Here is a 24,058-nt window from a genome sequence, read left to right on the forward strand (position 1 = left end):
CTGCCATGCTGTGATAGAGGCACAACAATCTGGTCCACCACCACAGGCTCCTTTAGTGCTATCTTAAGGTGGCCTCTGGTCCTTATTGCATACTCAGTAGCTGGGGGAAGGAGGGGTGTAGAGCAGATCCCATCATCATCCTCTGGGCAGGAGCAGCAACTCTGCTTAGATGTTTTAAAGCTAGGAGCAAATCCCACTTATTCCCTGAAAAATAATCACCTTTTCCTTGGGTGCTGACTACCATCACCTCATCCTCTGTGTTTGCAGCATGCCTTGGGAAAAACTGTGGACGAAGGGGGAAAGAAGCAAGGAAGTGTGATGCAGAGCTACCACACTTGGAAGTGGTAGCTCTGCATCATGTCACTTTGGGGTAGCACTTAAAAAATGCCTGAAGCTAAACTAATGTCATCAACCTCATTTTACCTTCCCTTGCTGAAAATACCAACATGTGCGTGTGGGTAATTTGTCACGCAATCTAACTTTTGAGAAGATCCCTAATTAAGCGAGCAGACCGAAGTCTCCATAGAGAGCCAGTTATGTAAGGGACTGCACTTGCCATCAACTTCCACCGACCAAGGAAACCCAAAACTCCACAGAGGTGAAGCAGAGTAACGGTGCATGTAATTTTGATTTGGCAGATGAGACACGAGCATTACAGGACAAGTCCTCAGCAATTTCCTCCTCTGTCATTCATCCGCCAGGGTTGATGTAACAGAGGAAAACTTGCCATGTGCAGTGGGTGCAGAGAATGGACCAAGCTTCCATCTCTTCTGAGGAGCTGTAGCTCCACATGCAGCAAGCCTATGAGCAACAGCATCTGCCATGCAAGCTCTGAAGAGGAGCACCCAAGCCAGCACCCCAGGAGGACTTGTGTGGCCAGCAGCACCCCAGATGCAGGGATGCTCACCTCTTGTTGTTTTCGAGGCGAGCGTGGGGCTGGCAGGGCATCCCCCCCCCAGGCTACTTCATGCAGATCCACTGACTCCAGCTCTCCCGAGATGCATGCTGAAGGTTATATAAATTAATAAAGGGGTTTATGTAATTTTCAGTTCAGTGAGCTGCAGCATTTGTCAAGTTAATTTGTTGTCCGGTTCTGACCCTGCAGTTCCACCTCTGCTCCTGTCTCCTTACAAATGAGGGCAGGCTTCCCACCAAAGACCAGGGCTCCTGCGAGCAGGAGCCATGAGCTCACTGGACACTTTCACCACCACCTCTATTACCAGCGAACCTGACACAGCATTTCTAAGTGAATTCCAAAACCTAAAAATAATGCAGAAAAGTTTCCATCCAGGGAGCTTTAACTGGGCAAAGACTGCTGTCCTCCTCCCAGAACAGTTAATTTATCACATCCACATTCACCCCTATAGCAAAACACAAAGCAGCGTGGGATTCAACGTGCCATGCACTACCCGCTTAGCCTCTTTCCTAAGGTAAACCGGGAGTATTTTTTCTTGCCCTACTTCTCCCCCACATTAATTTTCTTAACAATGCAATAAAAATCACTCCTGCCAATTATAATAAAGAACATTTCTCGATTTGCTTTTCTGCTAGAGTTGGCAACCACCTACTTTGCCTAGCCTTAATATTGGCCCTGCGTGTACCTAATGAAACAATAACACCTATTCCAGTTATCCCTTCCCAACATCACTGGGAACTGTTCTCCCACTGAAGCTCATGGGAGTTACCCGGGAACTCCCATTATTAACCATATTACAATCATCATGTGCAAGCTCCCGTGTGTCAGTACAAACCTTTTGCTTAACTTCAGGCTGAATTTGTTTCCCGTGTGAAAACCTGGAGTTAAGAAAATGCCACGCAGGGGTGACACACTTCTGGCTTTGCTGCCAAAGAGCCTTTTTACATAACCTGTCCCTATCCCACTAGTTTCCTATTGTCAAACGCCTGTAGATAGAAGCAATTTAAGTTCAGTCAAAAATTATTCAGACACAGAGCACAGAATGAGCTTGTTCAGAATACTGTGAATTAAGAGCTGCTAATAATAACAAAAAAATTGTTAAAGGAAGATAAACTGTGTTAGACCTCAGAGACAAAGCCTGCTCAGCTGGCCAGGCTGACTTCCGCAATGACAAATGTATCTGATGCAAAATTAACAGTTATTAGTCCAGAGACTCTAGATGATTCTTCCACTGGCAGTTGCTGGAAGGTGCTGTAGAACTTGAGAAAATCCACTCTGCAGGTTGCAGAGGTTGTGACGCCCTACCTACCTGATCTGCAGGACTTACCAAAGGAACACAGGTTAGGGAAAGATCAGGATAAAAGACTGCAGGCAGTACTGGGTTCATTTTTGCAAGTGCATCTAATTCCCATAAGCAGACAAATTTTGCAGCGTATTTTCTAAAAATGAACTCTTACAAAGTAGGAGACCATCACATTGCTGCACTCAACAAATCTTTACTGTGCTGTAGTGAAAGACAGCTTTACATAACCCACGGGATGTGAAGCTGTGCATACTAGTGAGCGCCCCACACAGCTCTTTGTACCAGCAGTGCCCCTGAACAGCTGGGTTGCACTGAACCTTCTGCATTTTCTGGGTGGGCAAATAAGCTATTCTTCCTATGCAAGGATAAAAAAAAGTTTTGTCATGTGAGTTTACTGTCTCAGGGCACCAGTTTAACTTGGACATCATTCAGCAATTACTCTGGGTGATACAGACCTGAACCCGTGATTTAACCGAAGAGCAAGCCTCCACCTTCGCTTTGATTCACCAGCACGAAGCCAGATGTTCTCCCAGAAGTTAAGCTTTGTGGTTGGTATTTTTTTCCATTAAGGTTTTGCTTACTTGGCTTTCATGACTGAGATACTACTGAAAGATCGGAACGCTGAGTATGTGCTGCTCTTCACTGACACTGTACTAGTCCCCAGTGGCCCTGCCTGTGGTAAAACCAGTGCAAGTAATGCAAGGCATCAGCAAAATCACCTCCCAGCACCAGATTAATCCAATACAGAGGTAAGTCAGGGAACATCTCTGTGCACTGATAAACCTTTTTTGTATCCGACCACTGAATTGCTATAGCACAGAATATCCACATTACAGCTGCTCCATAGGATGCTTCCAATAAAATCTCATCTGTTCTTTGCATGCGTAAGAGCTCCAGGGTGTGTCTAAGACCTCAGAGCTTATAGCATTAGCTGCAGGCATCACAAGTCATTTGGTTCCTAAAACACTTTGTACTTACAAGCAGCCTACACCAGAGCCCCCTCCCAGCCCTTTGCTGCTGCATTAGAGCATGTACACGCACGTGCACCAACTGCTGCCTGCCCAGCACATCTTCTAAAGGTGAAGACAACTGCCAAGCACTTATTCCCAACTGGGAAAGGACAGAATATAGTTACTCTGGCTTGCAGAAGTAATGTCTATAAAGGCAAGAGTGCAACAGAAACTGGTAGGACTGTAAGGCACAGATGTGACAGTGTTACACCATTTGCTATAAGCATCCTATGCCAACAGCTCATTCCTAACCACATAGTTACTGTACAGACTCACAGATCCCAGTTAGACAGCAAATGCAAATTAAGAATCTCCCTTTTTGGTTAAAAAGTTGTCTTAGGAGATGGATTGCAGATTTTCCTATTTGTTTTCACCAGATGAGCTCAGGAATCTGGTTTCAACACTGATTCACACACAGTGGGAAGTTACTTTACTCAGTCCATCAGTTCTAGGGCCCAGCACAAGCAAAGGATCTCTCCACATGAGACTGGTGCAGGATTTGTTTTTCCTTCCAGCATGACAGCATGGGGTTACCTGAGGCTCCCTGAGAGCCAGGAAGATGAAAGCCCAGCTTCCTTTACATTGGAGAAGAACAGGAAATTCAAAGGAGTGACTCTCCCTAAGGAATGTTAATCCTGTCACTGCAGTTTAAGGTGACACCGGATTTTAAATGTTCAGTTCCCACTTTTGTCTTTTGCAAAGAAGCTTCACTCCAGACCATAAACACAAGGCAGAAAAAAGGGTATAGAGACAGAGTGAAGGAGCCCAAAAACATTCCCTCTCCTCTCAAGGAAGTTTGCATGAACATGAGAGGTGCTGCTGTAGAGATCTAGTACACGTTTTAACTGTAATGATCATTTATAACTAGCCAGGATCCAGCCCCACGTTCACTCAATCACATCTCACCATGTACTGCTGCCCAGAGGATACAGCTGCTCCTCTGTACATCTCTGGTCAGTTTTGAGCCAAGCCAGACCTGTTCTATTGCATTGAATCTGTTTTCACTGGCAGGCTGGTTTTCTGCCAGATCAGCCCCTTAATTCAACTCATCCCACAGCTGCATAAGCTCTGCAGAGAGGGGACAAGCAGAGACAACCAGAACAGGACAGTCCATTTTGGCAATGGCCCACAGTGAAATAAGATTAAGCACAATGTGGAGCACTACCCTCAGTCTGGTCAAGTATTTCTCCCTGAAGTTGCCATGGAGGTCTAGTTAAGAATAACGTCATAAGCACAGTGGCTCTTTGCTGCTGCTACAATACTAGAGATGGACTGTGTCTTTCCATAGCTCGGTTTTCAGGGCAGAAATAAAGGACTGTGGAGTGGTTATATCATACTGGGGGGGGGGGCAGTGGGCCACATGTGTAAGTATTTTTAGTTCTATTTGCCTAACCTCTTCTGAAAATGTTAGTGTTTTATACAAAAGTGCCTAAATAAATGTTACTAATTAGGATGCAGCACAAATGACATCAAATTATAAGCCTAAATCTGTATGTGTATCAAACATTTGGATGCATCACTTCTCCAAGTGAAAGGAACAATCTGCAAAATTGACCTTCTGAAATAAATCACTGATGGTTTGGTTCAGACATGTGAAACGCATGGCACTGGGGTAGGAAGGGGTAATGCTCTGGAACAGCACTGCATAAAGCCCATCGGCTAAGGCTGAAACAGACTGCAAATATAACACATGCAAAGTCAAAAGAATAAGACATTATATGTTCAATAATCTTTTTAAGCATGTTTTGCTTAGTAAGGCTTTACTTTGTTTGGAAGAACACTGTACAAGCCAGTTGCTGTATACTCATTACATACCAGGCACAATTTTCATTTAGGGAAATCAAATCCTTATTTAAAAGGCAGAAATGAAGGACAGGAAGAAATAGTGGTGGTCTGGAGTTCACCATACACCCTTGTGTTGAAGTCCAGCCTGAAAACTAACTGCTAGTTGTAAAAGTCTCTGAGCATGTTGCAATTGCTTAAACTTACTCATAAAAGTCGTCACAAACTAATCCAACAAAACCGCTGTCTTGCAGATTTGTCTACACTGTCCTGGGAAATACCTCAATTTCCTGATGCCCATGCAAACATTTAATAAGTTAACTTTTGCATGGTAGACACTAATATTTCCCTTAATTACAGGTCAAAGATCATTTAGTCATTTCCCCTCCCATCTCCTCAACCTCCTCAAGTTTCCTGGATTTCATAAAAGTCACTTCCCTTCCCAACATGTTTTTGTTACAAGCTTAAAATTTTCAATTTCCCTACCTGTATTGTAGTGTTCCCACCTTCCAGAAGGGCAATGGCTAGCAGGATGCTTTCATGGAAGACTCTGTCACTGGTGGCATTCATGATGAGATCTATGACCAGGTTGGATGCACCTTCTTTATCCAGATGACACTGGACGTCTGCCAGACTCATCTCACCTCGGCTCACTGAACTTGATCCAGAGCTTCCTCCTGTAAGGGCGATCACAAGGAACAGGTTGAGATTCAAACCTAGCCACCCTATGATGGTGGCATCTCTCTTCTGGTTTAAATTACTAACCTATCCTGAAGGATGCACACACATTTATTAACAGTGACGAACTCAGCTCCTTGCATTTCTGCAAGGAAGACTTTGTAATTTAAAGCACATCTCAGGCACATTGCAAGATGGGCACTTAACGCTGCTTTAATACATGTGAGCCGGGGGGGGGGGGGGTAGTGTTCTAAAGGAGGACAAGCTGGGCTGGCAAGGGGAAATATCTACTGCCACTGCTCCTTTCATTAGCAGCACAAGATGGAGAGAGGGCTGGTGTATTGGAAGAGGGTTCTGGAAACAGCATGGATCCATGGATACAAAGAGAGATAGAGGCTCTGCAGGACCAGTGAGGGGATGGAGAAAAGGCAAGACAAATTCCAGAGGATAGCAAAGCTAATGCTCTATGAAGTGGAAGACTAAGGCATAAGCAGCACAACACAGGGACAAACAGAATATATCCCAACTTTGGAAAAATAGGGAGAAATAGGTGGGGGTTTGTTTATTTATTTTCCTTTCTTTCTGATCAGGCCTGCTCTCACCAGGATTACCCACTGTATTCTGAAGAGGCAAACTGTGCTTGACGTTACTTTTTTAGCAATGGTCTCGGATTAAACAAACTGCACTTTTTAAGCGACTTCAACCCAAATTTTTGCTCATCCATTGCTACAATCCCTCTGTAATGAATGAAAAAACATCTCAGATGTTTCAGGTGTGGTTGAGAACCTGACATCCTCATGAGCACAGTTCCCAAATGTTATTGCAAATATTAAATTGACCAGGGTTTCTAAGTGCAATCACTCAACGCAAAGGCACAACATTCAAGGCAACCCAAGACAGTCTCTGGAAAGCGTAAAAGGCTCTGCCTGCTCAATTTTAAAGCACTTTCTCAAATGCAGTCAGGAGGAAGAGCATTGCTCTCCTCCGCACGAGGGAAAGGCAGACTGACATGACTAGACACAGAAGCACGACGTTCCACTCAGCCTGAAGTGGAATCCCTTATGTAGAGCTGGAGTTTTTAAAGCCAGGACTGACACGCAAGCAGGACTTCTTCCCATCCATGTGGATAGTCCCTTCTTTTTGGGGATTCCATAGAACAGAATGGGGGGAACCCCCTACTTCACCCGTGTGATACCGATTTGTGAGGCAGACACAGACACGCAGCATCTGGCACGGCCGATGACACGAACGCCCGCTGAGCACGAGCACGTCCTACCTCCTGCCCCGGCTTTGCTGGCGCCTCCGGCAGACAAGGGGCCGTTGCCGAAGGTGGTGAGGCTCTCGCGCCGTCCCGCCGGTCTCACATTGCCATAGTAACGGTTGACCAAAACTTGCCTGAGTGCCTCACCCTTGATTCAAAGAGGATAATGAAATCAGGATGAGAGCTTAATGAATAAACACACTACTAACAGTCAGTAGCAAGGGGACTGTTGGTAATTAGCCTACTTGTAGTGAGGGAGGGGGAACTAAAACCCTGGAGAGATTAGGCAAAAGCCACTAAGCATCTCCTGATGTGTTCAGGCAGGCTGAGACCCTGGGTGGGGTCTCACGGGGCTCAAATAAGATTATGGGTTCCCAGCACCAGAAACAGCTACAGTTCTGGTTTTGTGCACAGCTTTCTAAACAGATTTTATTCCCAAAGAGTTTTCTGAATTAAGATCTACTGTCTCAGCCTTAAATGTAAAAAAGTTGCAGCACCAACAAAAAGACAAGGATTACAGAGAGAGAACATTAGAAACGGTTTTGTGAGAGAGCAACCCCATCTTCTCAAGCCCATCCTATTTTGCCATTTCACCAATGTTACAGGGACATACTCTTCTCCCCTCCATCAGCAACTGATGCAATCTAATGCTGTCAGCTGCTGAGCAGAAACCCAAGTGATCCCCGCTGCATCCCAGCTCTTTGTTCCCTGTGTCCCTGCTGGCAGCCGCCTGGTCACGCCAGCAGTCAGCATCTGAGCACATGAGCCCGCAGACACTGCAGGGCACGGGTCCTTGGATAACCCCGACATCCCGCCCCCGCGCCCCTGGGAGCACCCAGCACGTCCGTGCAGAACATGTGCCACTGCCGTGAGCAGAGGCTAGAGGAGATCAAAACAGCTCCCAGGTTGAATGTTAACTTGTGGACCCTGCTCTGCTCTCATGTAAGGTTTACGCGAACTCCCAGTAATTCCGAGCCGTGCACAAGCCGGCGGTACTACCAGCAACAGGATGCACACAAACACTGCCATTAGATTAGCACATTTTCACACAGTCTTGGGGCAAAAAGGAAAACCAGTGAGTATTTCAACTTGGAGCTGCTGCTCTGCTAATGGCAGCGTGCTGTGCTTACAGCAGTACCACCCTGAGACTGTGTGTCAGAGAGGGGGAAGAAAGGGGTTTCTCAGGGATTAAAAATGGTGTAATAAACCCCAAAATCAATCTAGCCAAGAGTAATTTCATACTAAAAATGTCAGGATGAACCAATATATATCTTGATCTCCATTCATAAAATAAGGGCTTGACACTGATATCCAGTTGTATTTCAAATATAATCAGTTGCCTGACTATATATTCAAAATGTCATTAACACTGGGGTTTCCTTTATTAGCTGTGATACAAGTGAAACCTTTTTAAACTTTCACAAGAGGCCTTTAAAACACAGATAAGTAAATGGAACAATGTAAATACGCATTCATTGGCTTGTACCAAACTCCAGGGCTGCCACAGCCACGCTGTTTTTGATATGAAGCTGGCACTCACAAAAGGTGGCTTAAAGAAATCCTTATACCCCAAAGCACTGGAAAGACAAAATCGGTCTGGAAATTAACAGTTCTTCACCAAATTTCAGGCATCACTTCCACATAGAGAAGCCCAACAGCTGCCTGCAGCTGGTGGGGAATCACTGCCCTCCTCACAAGGCTGGTGCTAATGTCATAGCTCCCACCATCTGCTTCTTGCCATTAACATTTAGCACATTAAAAATTGTTCTATAGATTATTAGTGTGAAAGCTGCAGCACAGAAGCAGCAATTTATGGATCAGATGGGGATGGGGGAACCGGCAGGGAGACAAGATATAAAATAGACATGAAGAGAGCTTTCCAACCAGCTGCTTCCAAAAGTCTTCCCCCAAAAAAGGAGAAAAAGGCAAGCTACTTCGGAAGCAACAGCAGAAGATGAGCACTTTTCCAAAGGACATACGCTTCCTATCACCACTTGGGACAAATAGTGAACATGTAGGAGAGGCAAGAGACTTGATGCAGAAGCTCAAGCAAATTCTTATCCTAAAGGAGCCACCTTGACTGACAGCAACATGAGTGTTCAGCACATGATGCAGAGCTTTAGCCACCTCTCTGCTCTCAGTCTGGCAGGTAAGGAAGGCTACATGACAGAACAAGGCCAAGACAGACAAAAAACCCCTTAACTACATCTTCCTTTGACATGTACACTGATTAGAAAGGCAACTTGATACCCGTAAGTCTTATGCCACAAAATCAAGTTACAATGGAGTTCTCAGATGATCTTCCTCTTCTGTTAAGCTAACTGGCAGTGGTCATACCCAACAGGCATTTAAAAACTGGTTTTTACTATTCACTACAAAGATAATACACATCCAACCACATGAACTGCTTTTCAGTCAACTCCTCCTCTTCCTGAATTCAGGAGGGTAACTAAAGGTCTTGGAATTTTCTTAAGACTTTCCTTCTGGCTCACTATGCAGCAGAAGGCAACTTTTGTTTCACAGTCCAAATATTGTTGGGGTGAGTGGAGAGACCTCACTGGGAGCTGCTGCTCTGAGGAAAGACCTGCAGGACCTTCGTTGTATATAGGAATAGTGTATCCAAATCCAGGAACCAGAAAGCACAGCTGGGAACACATATCAAACATTTACTATTTCAAGTCAGAAAGCGTGCTGACCCATGGTTTTGGAGGCTTGGCAATCCGTGTTCACAAGCACTTTGCATTCTAGCTGGGAAGAAAAACCGTTTCCTACGAGATTATTCAAACCTGCTGTGTCAGCTAACAAGGATATGAGTACGTGATCAAAGTAGAGGGGAGAAAATATAAGTGGTATTTAAGAAATGTTATAATTAATTCAGCTGCAACGCTTGGCTCCGGAACAGCTCTTTAACCATCATGTTACTGTTGTACACCACTTTGATGCATACAGTATGCAAACAAATATCAGATGTTTGGCAGCAATAAGAAAAATCAAATATGCTACCTAAAAAAACCCCAACCCCAACAGCATTCAGTTTCATCTGCATTCCCCATCAAGGTAAGCTATCAGTAAGTAGCATATAAACATTACTGTACATGTGTCAGTAAAGCAGATGCAATACACAGTGTAAATGTGATAAAAAACCTGTTCTAATGTTAAAAATAGAGCATCTTTAATAATATTTAAGAATGAAGCAGTTATAAGTTGCTGCTGTTATGTTCCAGGCTGCAAGAACAGAAGAAATCAAGCACTGTATTAAGGATGCTGATTTTGCAGTTTGGCTGTTTGCGAAGGGAGAGATGCGGCCAAAGCCAGCAAACTCCACAAGCACCAATTAAACTCACTGATAATCGTCTGATTACCAATACAGGAGAGTGCTTCGACAGTGTGGACAGACTAGATCAGGATCTCAGCTTTCATTCAGAGCACCCAAGCACTTGCCCCCTTCCCTTTAATACAAGAGAAGGTGCTCCAGCAGCCTGTTTTGTAAGCATGGCTGATCATTTCGGATTTTCCAAGAGACCAACAGCAAGCAGTTAACCACAGGAGTTTCTTACACGACTTACACTTCACTGCTTAAAAGGAAAAGGTAGAGGATTAGTTTTGAATGTGTTTGACTGCTGTACATACCCTTCTATGATCCTCCAGTTGCCTCTGTGGTAGACTTTGATCAAGCTCCTGCTGTGCACGCAGAAATTTCATTTTAAAGCAAAGCAACACTAGAGAGACACTAACATCTTTGCACTCACGGAAAACATTAAGGCAAGTCACAGCCGAAATCAAGGGGGAAGTGAGGGAGATTGACTGACAAGCTACCAAAACAGAACATCTGCCCTCAGTTAGCTCTGGCAGCACTCAACCAGCCTGCTCTGCCACCCTCCAGCAGACCACCATGGCATGCAAGCATGCCAGTCCTCATGGATTTAAAGTAAACACAGAGTCTAGTTTTGCAGTTACCAGTAATGCACAAGTTTAAGAACTCAAACCATGCATTCCCATGCATACATATACACAGATACACGCACACACAAACACCCATCGCACGACAGGCACACTTCTGGAGGAAGTGTAGGTACTTCAACGTATCTGACCGTAGTCAGGGAAACTACTTTGAGACTGTGGAGGACTCTGCAGGATTTTCATTCCGGTGCCATGGATTTCAATGGGGTTTCGCTGAACAAAGGCCCTCGGCACATGGATGTTCCAAATCAAAGAGCTCTTATTTCAGCCATTAATTTTCAGGAGTGAAACTTCTGCTCTGTAAACCTGAAGTACGCTGAGGTTTTGCTGCTTTAAAGCATTCTGGAATGTGTAGGAGCAGCTGTTCTGCACAGGGACACATCTTAAACTAGGAGCCACCTCCCAAGCATCTCAAAGTAATTCAATGACCACTCAGTTTCAGTTTACATTTAAACACTGTTCCACAAAAGTTACAAATACAAAGGGTCTAAACCACCACAAACATTAATTTTTTCATCATGACTTACAACATATTGATAATCTTCATATGGATATAGCTCAAGAGAATCAGCACTATCCTAGATTTAGACTTCCATGTTGGTTCAGTCAGATTTGCACTGATAGGAGTACCCAGTTGTACAATGTACCAATGCCACCTTTGGAAGTCTGATCAACTTCAAAAGAATTTGAGACTTCAGAAATTCTTATGTCTTCATTTTGGCAAATAATCCGTCTTATTCTATTGGTGCTGGCGTGTCTCATAAAGGAGATGTGCCTACAGATCCAATTCACTATAGCACTAGTAACCTTGAAGATGTGAACTGACCGTTAGCTGTTTCACCGTGGCACTTTATATGGGACACCCAGCTGCTCTGGGATTATAAAGCTTCCACTGATAACTTCAGACACCTCCCTTTCCTTAGCAAAGTTTTTATATATGCAAGACAAAGGGAAAACCAAATTCTGCATTAGGAGCCAGAGAAACCAAGTCTCCTTTTGCTAATGCAGGGGGAGGCGAGAGGACACTTTCACAGTGCCTCCCTTAAAAGCATAAGGGAAATGGCTGAAAGCAACAAAGATTTGTGACTGGTTTACATGTGGACTTTATTTCAGCCTGTCACGCTAATGCTGTATTGGATTAAACCACTTCAACAAATCCAGTTATTGTCACTATCTAGCACCACGCAGGAACACACATTTCACAGGGGTTTTTGAATCGACAAGAGACTCCACCAGGACTACTTCAAAACACCGATATTTGCCTGTTGTACAAATATAGGTGGGTGACACACCTCTACAGGGCTTTCCGTTTCTGGAGGTTGCGGCAGCTAGTTGAAAGTAAAATGGAAAAATTAGTCATTCTTCAAGAATCTTTCATCCCAACAGAAATCTAGTGGTCAACACTTAGGGGAAAGGAGCTAGCACAGCACTTGATTCCATCTGAATCATCACAAATGCATTATATAGCCATAATTACTGTTTATACCCTCCCACCCACCCACCATGCTCCTAAATGGGCTACATTCTGGAAGTTTAGCAGGTATCCTTTGAACATTGCCAACTACTTTGCATGAACACAGAGGCACAAGCAAAAAGCTTTAGATGCAGGTGCACACAGGCCTGCAATGCAGAAATTGCAGGCCTTTGGGCAGCCTGCTTGGAGCGAGCACTCGGGATCTGCGACTCGTATCCTCCATCCCCAGTGGGAGGAGGAGGAAGCAAGGGCTGCATGTCACAGAGCCAGCAGCCTTGCAGTGTTAGTTTAGAAAACGCTTTCTTTGGATTCTCATCTATAAACATACTTTTCTTGAGATAAAAGAAACGTGATACAGCACCAAACACCAGCAATGAAAGAAGAGGCTTCATGGTGACAGCTTTTCAAATTTAAAATGCTGATCATCGCGCTGAAACAGATGAGGACAAGCAACTTTTATCTAGTAGAGCTTAGACATACAACAGAGACCTAAAACATTCAAATAAAACTGCCTACTTAATCATGATTAAATTGATTTAACTTCTCAGAACAGACACTAAGAAGATGACGAAGATACAGTGATACCAACTTAAGTCAGGCACTCATTGTCCGTGTCTGCCTGGAGGGTACACAAACTAGACAGACAAATCAAGCGTAGGCTGGGAGAGTGACCTAGGCTGCAGGCCAGGAAACACGCAGCAGAGGCAAACGAAGCCCACCAAGCCCAGAAGTCACAATATGAAGAGGCTGTTTCCCAGGAAGGAGCCAAAGCAATGAGCGCTCCCCCTCTGGCGCGCCGTGGGCAGGGGCTCCTTGGCCAGGAAGAACCCTTCTCCATTCTCCTGATGGACTTTCCTCCTGGTTAATTCACACAGCCTTTGGTACACTGCTTCCTTGAATTGTCACCACTCTTGGAAACTTCACAAGCACAGAAACCATTCCTCTCTTGGTCAGATTTAAGCCAGGGAATGAAAAGTTAACAGGAAGAACCTCATTTATGCAGAGGAACACACAGTTCTGCACAGCCCGCTGTATACACCCATGCTGCTTGGAGGCTGGACACTGGAAATGCCATATCCAATCATTAGGGAGTCTGGGCACATTGCTCTGATTGCAGACACTGTCTGCACAACTTGCTTCAGAGCACAGCAAAAAATTCCTCCTCTCAAGTAATCAACAGCAGCAAGGAAATTGCGCATATTCCTGTGTAGGGAAAATTAGGCACCTTCCTGCCACGGAAGGGGACGCTGAAGCTGGCAGGTCAAGTGGACGACTGCCACAAGATAATGTACTGGGCTTTGGATTCCAAATGAAAGCTTCCTTATTCAAGCCTTATACCATGACCCCATCTTAATCAAACAGACATGTACATTTTGGGGCTGAAAACCAGCACAGATGAAGAATCAGCATGAAATTAGTTCGATCTTTCCAACCTAATTGGAGAAGGAAAAAGTACATATTGTAGCTAGCAAATTCCTGTGCCTTCCCACTATAGCACAGACAGCATGTTGGAACCAGCCTTACCAACTCATCTGCAAGCAAGAGCCACTGCCCTTGGCAATGCTTGGATGGATCAGTCCAAATATGCACAGCCTTCAGCAATCTTTTAGTAAGAATATAAACTTCAAATACTGGAATTGTTATTCTTTGACTAAAAATGGGTTAAAATGGCAAAGAATCTTTGAGTAAAAATGGGTTAAAATGGCAAAGAATCACTGAGCTGTAGTTCCTGTGCTATACTTTGCACTATCCCGCATGCTGCAACAGCAAAGTACCAGCTTATGCTTTGCAAGAAGGATTGAACAGGGTGGGAGAGTGGACTGCAGTACTAATTTTGCCAGATTTCTTGTGCCTCAGCTCTCTGCCTAGAAAATAAATGATGGGATGGGGTGGGAAGCAGGCAGGTTTGTGGAATACCAAAAGCTGACCACTCTGTGTGATGGACACAGTGGCCAGCTTTTAAACTAGAACATAGTGGGTGGCAGGAACAAAAGAACAGTACATCATCTTTGCTTTTTGCTCCAGAAGCAGAAGTTTCTCTCAACTTGTGCAAAACCCCCTCTTCCTTTGAAGCTTGCATTCCCACAAGGTTGGCAAATACACCACTCATCACTAGCCACAACAAGAGAAATACCATTTCTTTGACCTGTTGGTGACCATAATGCTTCTGGCATCCATTTCCCCAACACAGACTATGTCTGTTTCCCAGAACAGTCTTTACCTGCCTCAACAGTGGATGTATCCACCTCAAAAAACACCAAAGCAAGTGACAGCTCAAGTGTGAGCTCATTACATCTCAATATATGAGCTATGGAAGATGTATGGAAGATGTCCTTTTGCTTTATGGTTTTGAGGAAGGCATGAAAGCTTTTCCATTCGCTTTCTATCTAACAATCAAGATGAAAGTTGTCTAATCCTGTCTTCCACAGAAAATGCAGACAACTAAAGAAGTGAGAATGCTCTGAGGAAATGCAGATTTTCATTGCTTTTCTCAAGATTTAAAACTTGACAGGTAAGCAACCAGAACACACTTGAAATGCATTGAAAAGGCAGGTAGAGATTCCCGTTCACACAGACAGGGTCTGCTCCAGCCACTGGCTTCAGCAACACAGTATGGGAAGTAACTCATATTGTAATGCTACAAATGGGTGAGAAATAATCTGAAAAAACCCCCACATTTGTGTGAGCACAGGCATGAACACTTCCAAAACCCTGCTCCTTTTCTCTTCAGCCTCACCAAACTATGGAATTTTGACAAAATAATGGACAAACCAGCCCAATTACAAACAGGCCATTTCCTGGGTCAAAGGAATGAGAAGTGACAGACCTCAGGCTGCTTAACTTCTACAGGCTGATGCCATTTTCCAAACTACCACGCACCTCCTTTATGTCTTTTACCAAATATCCCTCTAAATCAGACAGGAAGGTGACTAGCTGGTGCAAGGCAATAGTAAACTGATACCAGTCCTGGAAAATCTTCAAGATCAATACCGAGCATTCTAAGGAAGCTTAGTCAAACTAAATTGATTTGGCTCAGCAGAGAAAAAATGGCAAGAAACAAGATGCCCTGTGCTGCGCAGGAAGTCGGGTTAAATTACCAAGTGGTCCCTTCTGGTCCTGAAATCTGTGAATTCAGGAAACAACCCAAGTCCATGCATATGGCATCTAATTATTGGGGTGCTGGGGGGAGATATTTGGCACAGAGGAAGAAGTAAAAGGGGGAAAAAATGCAACTAAGTCAGCCAAATATCACATGCAGCTTTTGACAGCTAGGTTGCATATCCAGGTGTAAAATCCAAAGCACAAATCTGATATATGTTATTCTGAAACCATTGCTGTCTGCTTTGGCTCTTGCATACTGTGCCCCACATTAGCTGGAGTTCCAGTGGGACTGGCTGCTTAAATAGAGGCCTTGAAGTCCTCTTGCACTCTTTCCTCCCTTTTCTGAATTTCTCCTCCTTTCTCTTTGGAATACATTCAGTATAGTTCTTACTTGAAAGGCTCACATCAAAAACACCACCTAGTCTAATTCATGACAACAGACTAGAGTGCAAGTTACGCTGCTGTCCTTCATAGCTCTTCAGTAATACCACGAAGCTCCACGTAGCTTACCTGCTTGCCAAGTCTCATTGCTAAAGCCAACACTGTTACCTTGCAGAACTCAGAAGGAGCTGGGTAGCAAATTTCTAGCCTCTGCAGATGAGATGTAGATGTTTGTCAAGCAGGCAGTTGACTTGCTATGGATGCGTTTCAGGGCAGAGGGGAATAATTTGGAGCCGAGACCACCGAGCTGCTTTGCCAAGCATCCCACATTATAATTTACCATTGTAACAGGCCTGCATCAAAGATGCCCAGTGGTGTACTATGCAGGATGTCACACCTGAATAAATTAAGAGGCAGCAGGAAACATGGAGCAGCACCTTGTCCTGGCATGGGTCCTCTTCCTGCCCTCACAGAAGACCTGTGGAATTTACAGGGGCAGAGGCACGTGATGGAGCAGCAACCACACTTACACCCTGTGGCCTTGTCGCTGCGGCACACACCCAACACCAGGGACGTGGCTAAATGTTCTCCCCTCCTTATCTCAGTGAATTTGCAGAGACTCTGTGCGCTGCCAGACAATGAGGTGGGAAATTTGGCGTAAGAGCTGTCAGTGCCTGCACTGAAAGGTCACTGAGATCTGCCCAGAGGAATGCCTTCTCTCATTTTCCAGAGCTTTCAGTTAAGAAAGCATGTTTTACTTGGGCTGGGACTTTCCTGGAGTCAGAGACCTGATTCTCTGATATGCCACTGACCTTAAATCAGAGTGCAATCACTTCTCCTTAAGTCCTCAATCTTGCAGGTCAGTTACAATAACTGAATACAGTAAAACTCTCTTTACTACACGTTTTACATTAGCAGTTTTAATTAACTGGTAAGACGGTATAACTATTTCTTTGTTACAAATAACCCTAAGAAATGTTCCAGGCTCCTTTTCCAAAGAGCTCACCAATTCCAGTTCGTGCAATAAAAACAGTCCAAAGATTGCAGGATTTCTGAGGGGAAAAAAAATATAAAGCAGCCCACAAAAATTTATGAGCGCCTGCATTTCCTCTGCTTGAGACATAACAAGTGAAGCACTGTCTAAGTGCAAAATACACAAGAGAAATGACTGTGGAGTAAGCTGCCTCTACAAGGAGAGTCATTTGTAAGTGCATCTCTCCAGCTTTTAAGAGGTTAATGGATTTTCCAGCTCCCATCGGAAGATGCATAAAATAGCACATATTTTGCATCTTGCTCAGCCATTGGACTTTTATCTTATCATTGATAAAGAGCACTGAGAAGGTTAATTCAAGTCGACTCCTTTGAACCAGGATTTTCAGTTCCCTTTTTACCTACTTGAAACCTCAAGACCAAAGTGAAGAGATTAAAAAAGCGCCCCAAAACTACACTGAGTGGGTCTGCAGGTGTATTTTGCTGGATATCTTTTATCGGCTGCATGAAGAACTGTCATTACTGAATAAAAATAGAAATAAAACCAACAGAAAAATCCTGGGGTTTTACTTAACTTCAAATCCTAAAAAGGAATAAATAATTACAAGGCAAGCTCCTGGTGCTTATGGCATTTTGGTTGTTTCGGTGTTTGCTGGCCCCTGCCCCAGCCCTGTGGGGGGACACAGCAGAGCACCCCTACTTCACCCTGAGGTACAAGACACAGATCCCACGGTCCAGGAGCAGTGGTCATGGAAGCAGCAGCAGCCCCGCGGGCACGGCAGCTACTGGTGCAGGGCTGGCAGCGACGGCGAGGCCGGCGGTGACTGTAAACATCTCCGCCGCATTTATTGGCAATTACCGCTGAAGGTCACACATCAGCAGCGGGCCTAAATTCCAGGAAAAATAGCTGCTGTTATGTAAGTGCTGCCTGGCTGTTGGCAGGTGCCCAGCGGAGCAGCTCACTGCAATGTGGCTGGGAGGGGAAAAAGGGAAACGAAAGAAGTAGGACATCTCCCAGCTACATTCCGCATCCTGAGCATGCCACCTGCAGGTCAGCGCTAACACTTCTCGCCTTTGCAGTCCATAAAGTATTAATGTGTTTCTCCAGGATGTATGCGGTTTAGTGCCCAAGACTTGCACTGCAGGTGGAAACTGGGCCACGGTGTCCCCAAACGCCTATCTGGACTGTGGAGAGCGGATGGGAACGTCGTGTCACAAATAGAAATGCCTCAACAGGGAGGGAGCTGTGCTGCCTGAGCTGTCCTGGACCACAGGGAACCCACGGTGGAGCTCACCATCTCAACTGGAGTTGTGAAACACCATCAAATCTGCATTTCTATCACGCCTGGACTTTTTAGTAGGTTGAGGATCAAATTAAAAGTAAATTGAGCTGTTGTGTCTAATGACAGCCAGGGTTTAGTTATCACTGTTGTGTGAAGATTCATCCTTGGTGGCACTTAAGAAGAAATTATCTTGGTCCTGAACGTCTTCTCGAGAGACCAGCATAGGCAACAGCTCCATCGAGACCACGATTACAGCAGTTCCAGCAAAGTAAGGAGTCAATCAAGAGAGACTCAGTCCAAAGGCTTTCATAGACAACATGCCTGTGCATTGCCTTGGGGGTTTCTACTTTATTACTTGAAACACCTGCACAGAGCCAATGCTAAGACCACTCTATCTAGCAATTAAGCTTGAGCCAGACCCCTTCAGCTCCAGAGCCCAAGGAACCAGAGAAACAGAAGCCCCGACACACACCTAAGGAGGAACACAGAGTCCCCAGGATCAGGACAAAACCAACACAACTATGTTGCAAATAAGGTGCAAATAAGGCATGAAACAGTTTACAGTTTCAGCTGGTTTTGGTTTTCTATCAAAACAAATCATGCTTTACATTCATCTTTCAGGATACCTGTCCTGCTCCTTAACAGCGGTCTTATGCAACCCCCATCCCAAAAGTCTGTGCACTTTTACAAGCTTGCAGGAACCTGGGTGTTTTGGAAATACTGCAGGATGACTCTCACAGTCTATCCTAATTTTTGTCCCCAAGAGAAAAATCTTTTACACAAATCCTGCCCCAACACCAGATGCTGCCATTCAAAAACCCTGTAAAAGAGCTTAAAGATGCTACTGTTGTATTTCTGCTAGACCAGATCATGGTCCTCAGACTATAGTAAATAGATGCTGAAAGCAAGCATCAGACTATGGAGTCTGGTTCTCTTCTGAAAATTCCAGCTCCTTCCCCTGTCCAACAGAACAGGAATTCCAGATACACCCCTCAACAGAAAGCACATGAATTAGGCCAACAGCATCCAACTGTCCTAGCCCTCCCCTTCATTTCCACACCACTTCTCCAGAACTGCAATACTCCAGCAACCCCAGCGGCTCAGCCAGACATGTACAGGGGTGCTGCTGCCCTTGGGTGCAGGTCACAGCGGTCACCATCCTTCCTGTTCCGTGGGGGATTTCCTGCTGTGAGGTGAATTCCAGCATTATTCACCCACCTACAAACCCCCTTTCTTCCCTCACAAATACGTTAAGGGGGGGGTGTAACACAAATGGTCTATTACAACTTTCAGTAACAAACACGTGGACCTCCTGGCATTTTTGGCACCTATTATTATTTGGACCTCCACTCACTGAAATTAGCTTGCAGTAAGCAACTAAGATATATAAATGAACCTATGCATACAATCACATAAATACTAGGAAATCGTGCCATAAGACAGCTACTTTAGTAAAGTTTTACCCTGAAGGAATAAAAATCACATCAGATGATCAGAAAAATTAAATTTAATAGAAAATAAGCTAGTAATTTTACTAATAATGGAGATTTCTGCTTTCTTTGCCCTTTATAGTTTCCAGGGTTGACAGGGGGGAAAAAAAAGGAAACCCCAGGATTTCCTTTTGAGACTCGTCAGCGGTTCAAGCCCTGTCTGAATCCCTTTCTATAAGCAGCCAGTTCTCATTGTTGATGGTTACAAACACACCTGCTGCCTTCGTGCAGCTGCTCCACTGAGGAGGAATAAAGTTCCTCCTTTGCAGCCTCGAGCCCAAATCTTTAATTGCTCTGCACACTCCGGCTGATTTACTGCAAGCAAAGACAGCACATTACAGCCAGAGACTGAAGGGGAAAGTTTCATATTATGACTTAATTTGCAATTAAACAATTCAAGATTCTGTCTGAAGTTTCTCCAAGATGAAATCATATATATATATATGATTTTTGAACTATTCTGGGAAGCTGTAGCACCATACAGTCTAAGTGGTCTATACCTGATGGAAACGTTCATGAGCTACAGATAGACTTCTCAAAACCAGAGCATGCAAACTCCCCAGGTAAGAGATAAAAATATCTTTGTTATATTAAAAAAGAAAGAGAAAATAATGACACAAGAGATTAAACACACCAGCATTTCTGTAGCTATGCAATGCTAGAAAAGTTTGGGGCAAAGCCTGGAGATGCATCTGAGGTGTCTCATACTGGCACGGTCAGAGGTGATGACAGTGCAGTAAATGGACCTGTGCCATATGAAACACTGTCCTTCAGACCAGCGTCAGACTTTTACTCTCTGTACTCATCCTACCTGTCAGCTAGCTCCCACATGCATTAATGGGAAGGGCACGCTTTAAAGAACATTTCCTTTCCACAGAAGGGTGCAAACTCCAGCAGCCCCTCAATGCAGATTTTCTCCTAAAGTGCTTTTTGTTAAGGCTGAAATTGGAGACTTGTGATTTTTTCTTTTGGGAAGGTAACTTAGACCCTGGCTGGGCAGGCACATGCTGGGGTGAAGGTGATGCCACTCACCTGCGGCACAGCAGGAACCCGAGTATCCCAACCAGAAGCTAGGCTAAAGACAAAGCCAAAAAGCCACAACTCCGGTTTCTTCTTGCAGGGAATTCTTCTCCTTCCCTCCTCTAAAAGCCATGCTCAACACAGAAGACCCTTCAACCCAGCCCTGGAGATATGCCCACTTTTTGGTCTACCTTTGTGACAAACAGTTCGGGTTCAAATCCATTTCAACAGCCAAGGTCCCCCAAATATTACTGCATTTTCAGAAGGAAGCTTACTCAGTAAATTTAGCTGATCAACATCAAAATTAACAAGTTCCATAGAAAGCAATTTATGGTATATTTCATTTTCTACTCTATTGAATAAAGAGCAGTATTTGAAGTATTTTAAGTGGTTGAAATTTGTTCCAAAAAAAAGGTTGGCTTGGGAGAGAACGCAGGAAACAAAGCACAGAGAGGAAAATATTTCTTTTTTCCTGGTATTTCAGTAAAATAAGGTGCCAGTCAATCACTTTCTCAGTATTATACATTTATGCAAATTCAGCGCCCACACCAGGGTTTTTTTGAGCTGGATGAGGAAGTTGCAGCAGCAGAGACAGCTCGGCTCCCTCCCTCTCCCCGTGCACCGGTGCCCAAAACAGACACACCGCTTTTAAAAGTCCTTAGAAAGCTTAATATCAGTTATACTGAAAGTTCTCACTCAAATATGGCTTTTCCACGCATAAAACAACTACACAGAGCATAAACACCACCAGCTGAAGGCACGTTTTTGATGGTAGGAAGCTTTTCACACAGAAACAGCTTCAGAAGTCAGTAATTTTCATAGGGTTACACCACACTGCTTTCACAACACATTCAAATGTTTTACGTGGCTTTATACACCAAACCTGACTAAGGAGGAACAGGAAGGACAGCGAGATGCTTTGATGAACTGCATGACTGTCACCTTTCTTGGTAAGGCCAGCAATGCAGTTTCTGCACAAGGACCCAGCCCTCAGCAGTTCCCACAACTACACCATGCCCAAGGACATTAGGAATGGCTCTTCACTGGTCAGCAAGTGGAGACACCTTGTTCAGGGTCTTCTCCAGCTGGCTTCTGGTGGGCTCCTCCAACTTCTGCATGAACACCATTAAACCTCAGTGGTTAGTTTTCGGAATAAAAAGCCTGTTCACCAATGACCTGGTAATGCTGGCTGACTGTGAAACGCTGATGTTTTAATGGTGTTTGCAGCAGTTGATTCTCTAAAGGCACTCAGGTCTGGTCCTAACACTGCATGGGATCTACTATGGCAGCAGATGATTGCAGACTGCCAGAAATTATAACTGCATTTGGACTAATATTCCAAGTAACGACATATGGAATTAGTTACGGTAACTATTCCCAGTGCAGACACACAGCAGACTGAAAACTCAACTAATTTACTGACACAGGCATACAAATCAGAAAGCTCAGTGCCGAAGAGACAACAGGACAGATCACAGAGCTACTCATAAAACAAACACCATAGAAACAACACTGTAGAAAAGAAATAAAATTAAACCTCAGCATTATCCAATTCAATGGTAATCTGCCGGAAAAGAAAGAAGGGGAAGAATTGAAAGCAAGCATTAGTAAAGAGAAATTACAAATAAATTTCATGTTAGGATCTTATAAATCATTTAACACTTTAACGCTGCACTTCAATGTTGTATTTAGAGTTGGCATGAGTAACATTTGCAAGCACTGGGCTGCGGTGGGTTGGGGAACCAACACTGCTGGAAGTGCTGTGCCAGGGAGCTTCGGAGGCAGGATGCACCCTGGCTTTGTTCCTGTGCCAAGTAACAAACCGCACAGGCTGGCTGACCGAGAGCCAAGAACTTCACCCTTGGGCATGAGAGTCATCACTGGCGTGAGCTGTGAGCACCAGTAGAAAGGAGTGAGGAGGCTGGAGTTCCAGTTTGGGAACAGAGAAGGGGTTTTAAAATATGACTCCTGCAGAACTGAGGCTAATCATCTGGTAGGCACCCAGAAAGACGTGTATGAATGACATGTTTCAGCAAAGTAAAAAACTTGGGTCTAGCCTACACTGTCAATGTAGTTAAGTTTTCTGCCTATTAAATATACCACAGTATGCTACCCATCACTGAGGGAACCTGAGCGCGTGCCAAGACGAGGAGTCTTTAGCAATATGTAAAACTTTGAGCCTTCCCACAGGCTTCTGTACATCTGTGTTCTCACCATGGATTTTGCATGCTGCAGAGGAACCCCAGCTGTTTAATGAAGGCCTTTGCTAATGCGAGAGGACAACACTGCACCCTCATTACACTTCCCACCTATTAAAGGGACAAGCGCATGGGCCAGGAGGGTGTGCCACCTTTATTGTTTGTGCTGGAAGATGAGGCGTGAGAGGAGGAGCACTATTCTTCTATGTATCAGATTGTTCCAGCGAGCACCACATGGTATTACAGCAAAGTCACATGCTATGCCAAAACTTCTGTGGCGCTCTGCTGCTGAACGCTGCTTTGAAGTGACTGCTGTCAATTCTGTCAGCATCTGACCTACAAGCAATGCCATTTGCATGATCAATATGCTGGACACAAGAGTAAGTTTCACCAACTTTATGTGCTTAGGGACTCCTGTGTTTAGAATGGGTGCGTAAGTGTTTTCCCCTTTTTGTTACACTCCAGGGTGATTTTAGAAACAAAAGGTATTGCCTTTTACGTGGTGACTAAATACAGTTATATGAGTCACAGGGGAGAATAAATACGATTGCACTTCTCGCAGGCAGACAGTAAAAGCTGTTCTACTACTACTAGCAGTCTATCTGTAAGCAATTCGGCTGCTTTTTCACATTTGGAAATCCATTTTACAGGCAAGCATATTCTTATCTTGCGTTATGTAACTGATCTGCTGTTCCAGGAACTAATGCATTTTCTGCACTTCGAAGATTTTTAGAATCTTGTGGGGTTTTCCATGGCCTGAACAGTTCAAGTTCTGTTAACTGTTATCTTCACTCAAGTTGGCCAAATGGAACATAGCCTACGGAACTCCTGTAAATGAATTTCCATTTAGAAGGATCTGAGTGGCATGTTGCATTAAAAAAACCCCTCAATGCTCTCATTTGGGCATTGCTGGTGTATAAGGTACATATGGTACATATCATCCACCCTTTCTATTACTTATGGTGACCTTGCAGCTGTTTTTAATCAGCAGAACATACACTGATGCACTAACAAAGAGTAAAACTAAATCTATTATACACTTAATCTTTTACATCCCCATATCGGGCAACAGAAGTACCAGCACACTACAGTCATTCAAGAGGATCACCTAACCCAGCTCCCTTTTGCAGGAACAGACTAACTTCTGCAGGCTACAGCCAGTCCCCTTCTAGATCAGACTTGTACAGATGTACAGATGTCTCAGTACAGG

General features: G+C 44.3%; 1 protein-coding gene across 4 annotated transcripts in view; it reads right to left on the bottom strand.

Moving 5' to 3' along the window:
- The window catches only part of ITPR1 (inositol 1,4,5-trisphosphate receptor type 1), a 179,545-nt gene that overhangs the window by 57,369 nt on the left and 98,118 nt on the right, over positions 1 to 24,058 (bottom strand). For all 4 annotated transcript variants that reach the window (XM_065687507.1, XM_065687506.1, XM_065687505.1 and 1 more), the window contains 2 exons: positions 6,966 to 7,098; positions 5,498 to 5,688 (listed from right to left, as the gene is read on the bottom strand). In XM_065687507.1, the coding sequence (XP_065543579.1) occupies positions 5,498 to 5,688; positions 6,966 to 7,098 (324 nt within the window). The remainder of the gene's footprint in view (positions 1 to 5,497; positions 5,689 to 6,965; positions 7,099 to 24,058) is intronic.

This window comes from Lathamus discolor, chromosome 7 (assembly GCF_037157495.1).
Source record: "Lathamus discolor isolate bLatDis1 chromosome 7, bLatDis1.hap1, whole genome shotgun sequence".
NCBI lineage: Eukaryota > Metazoa > Chordata > Aves > Psittaciformes > Psittacidae > Lathamus > Lathamus discolor.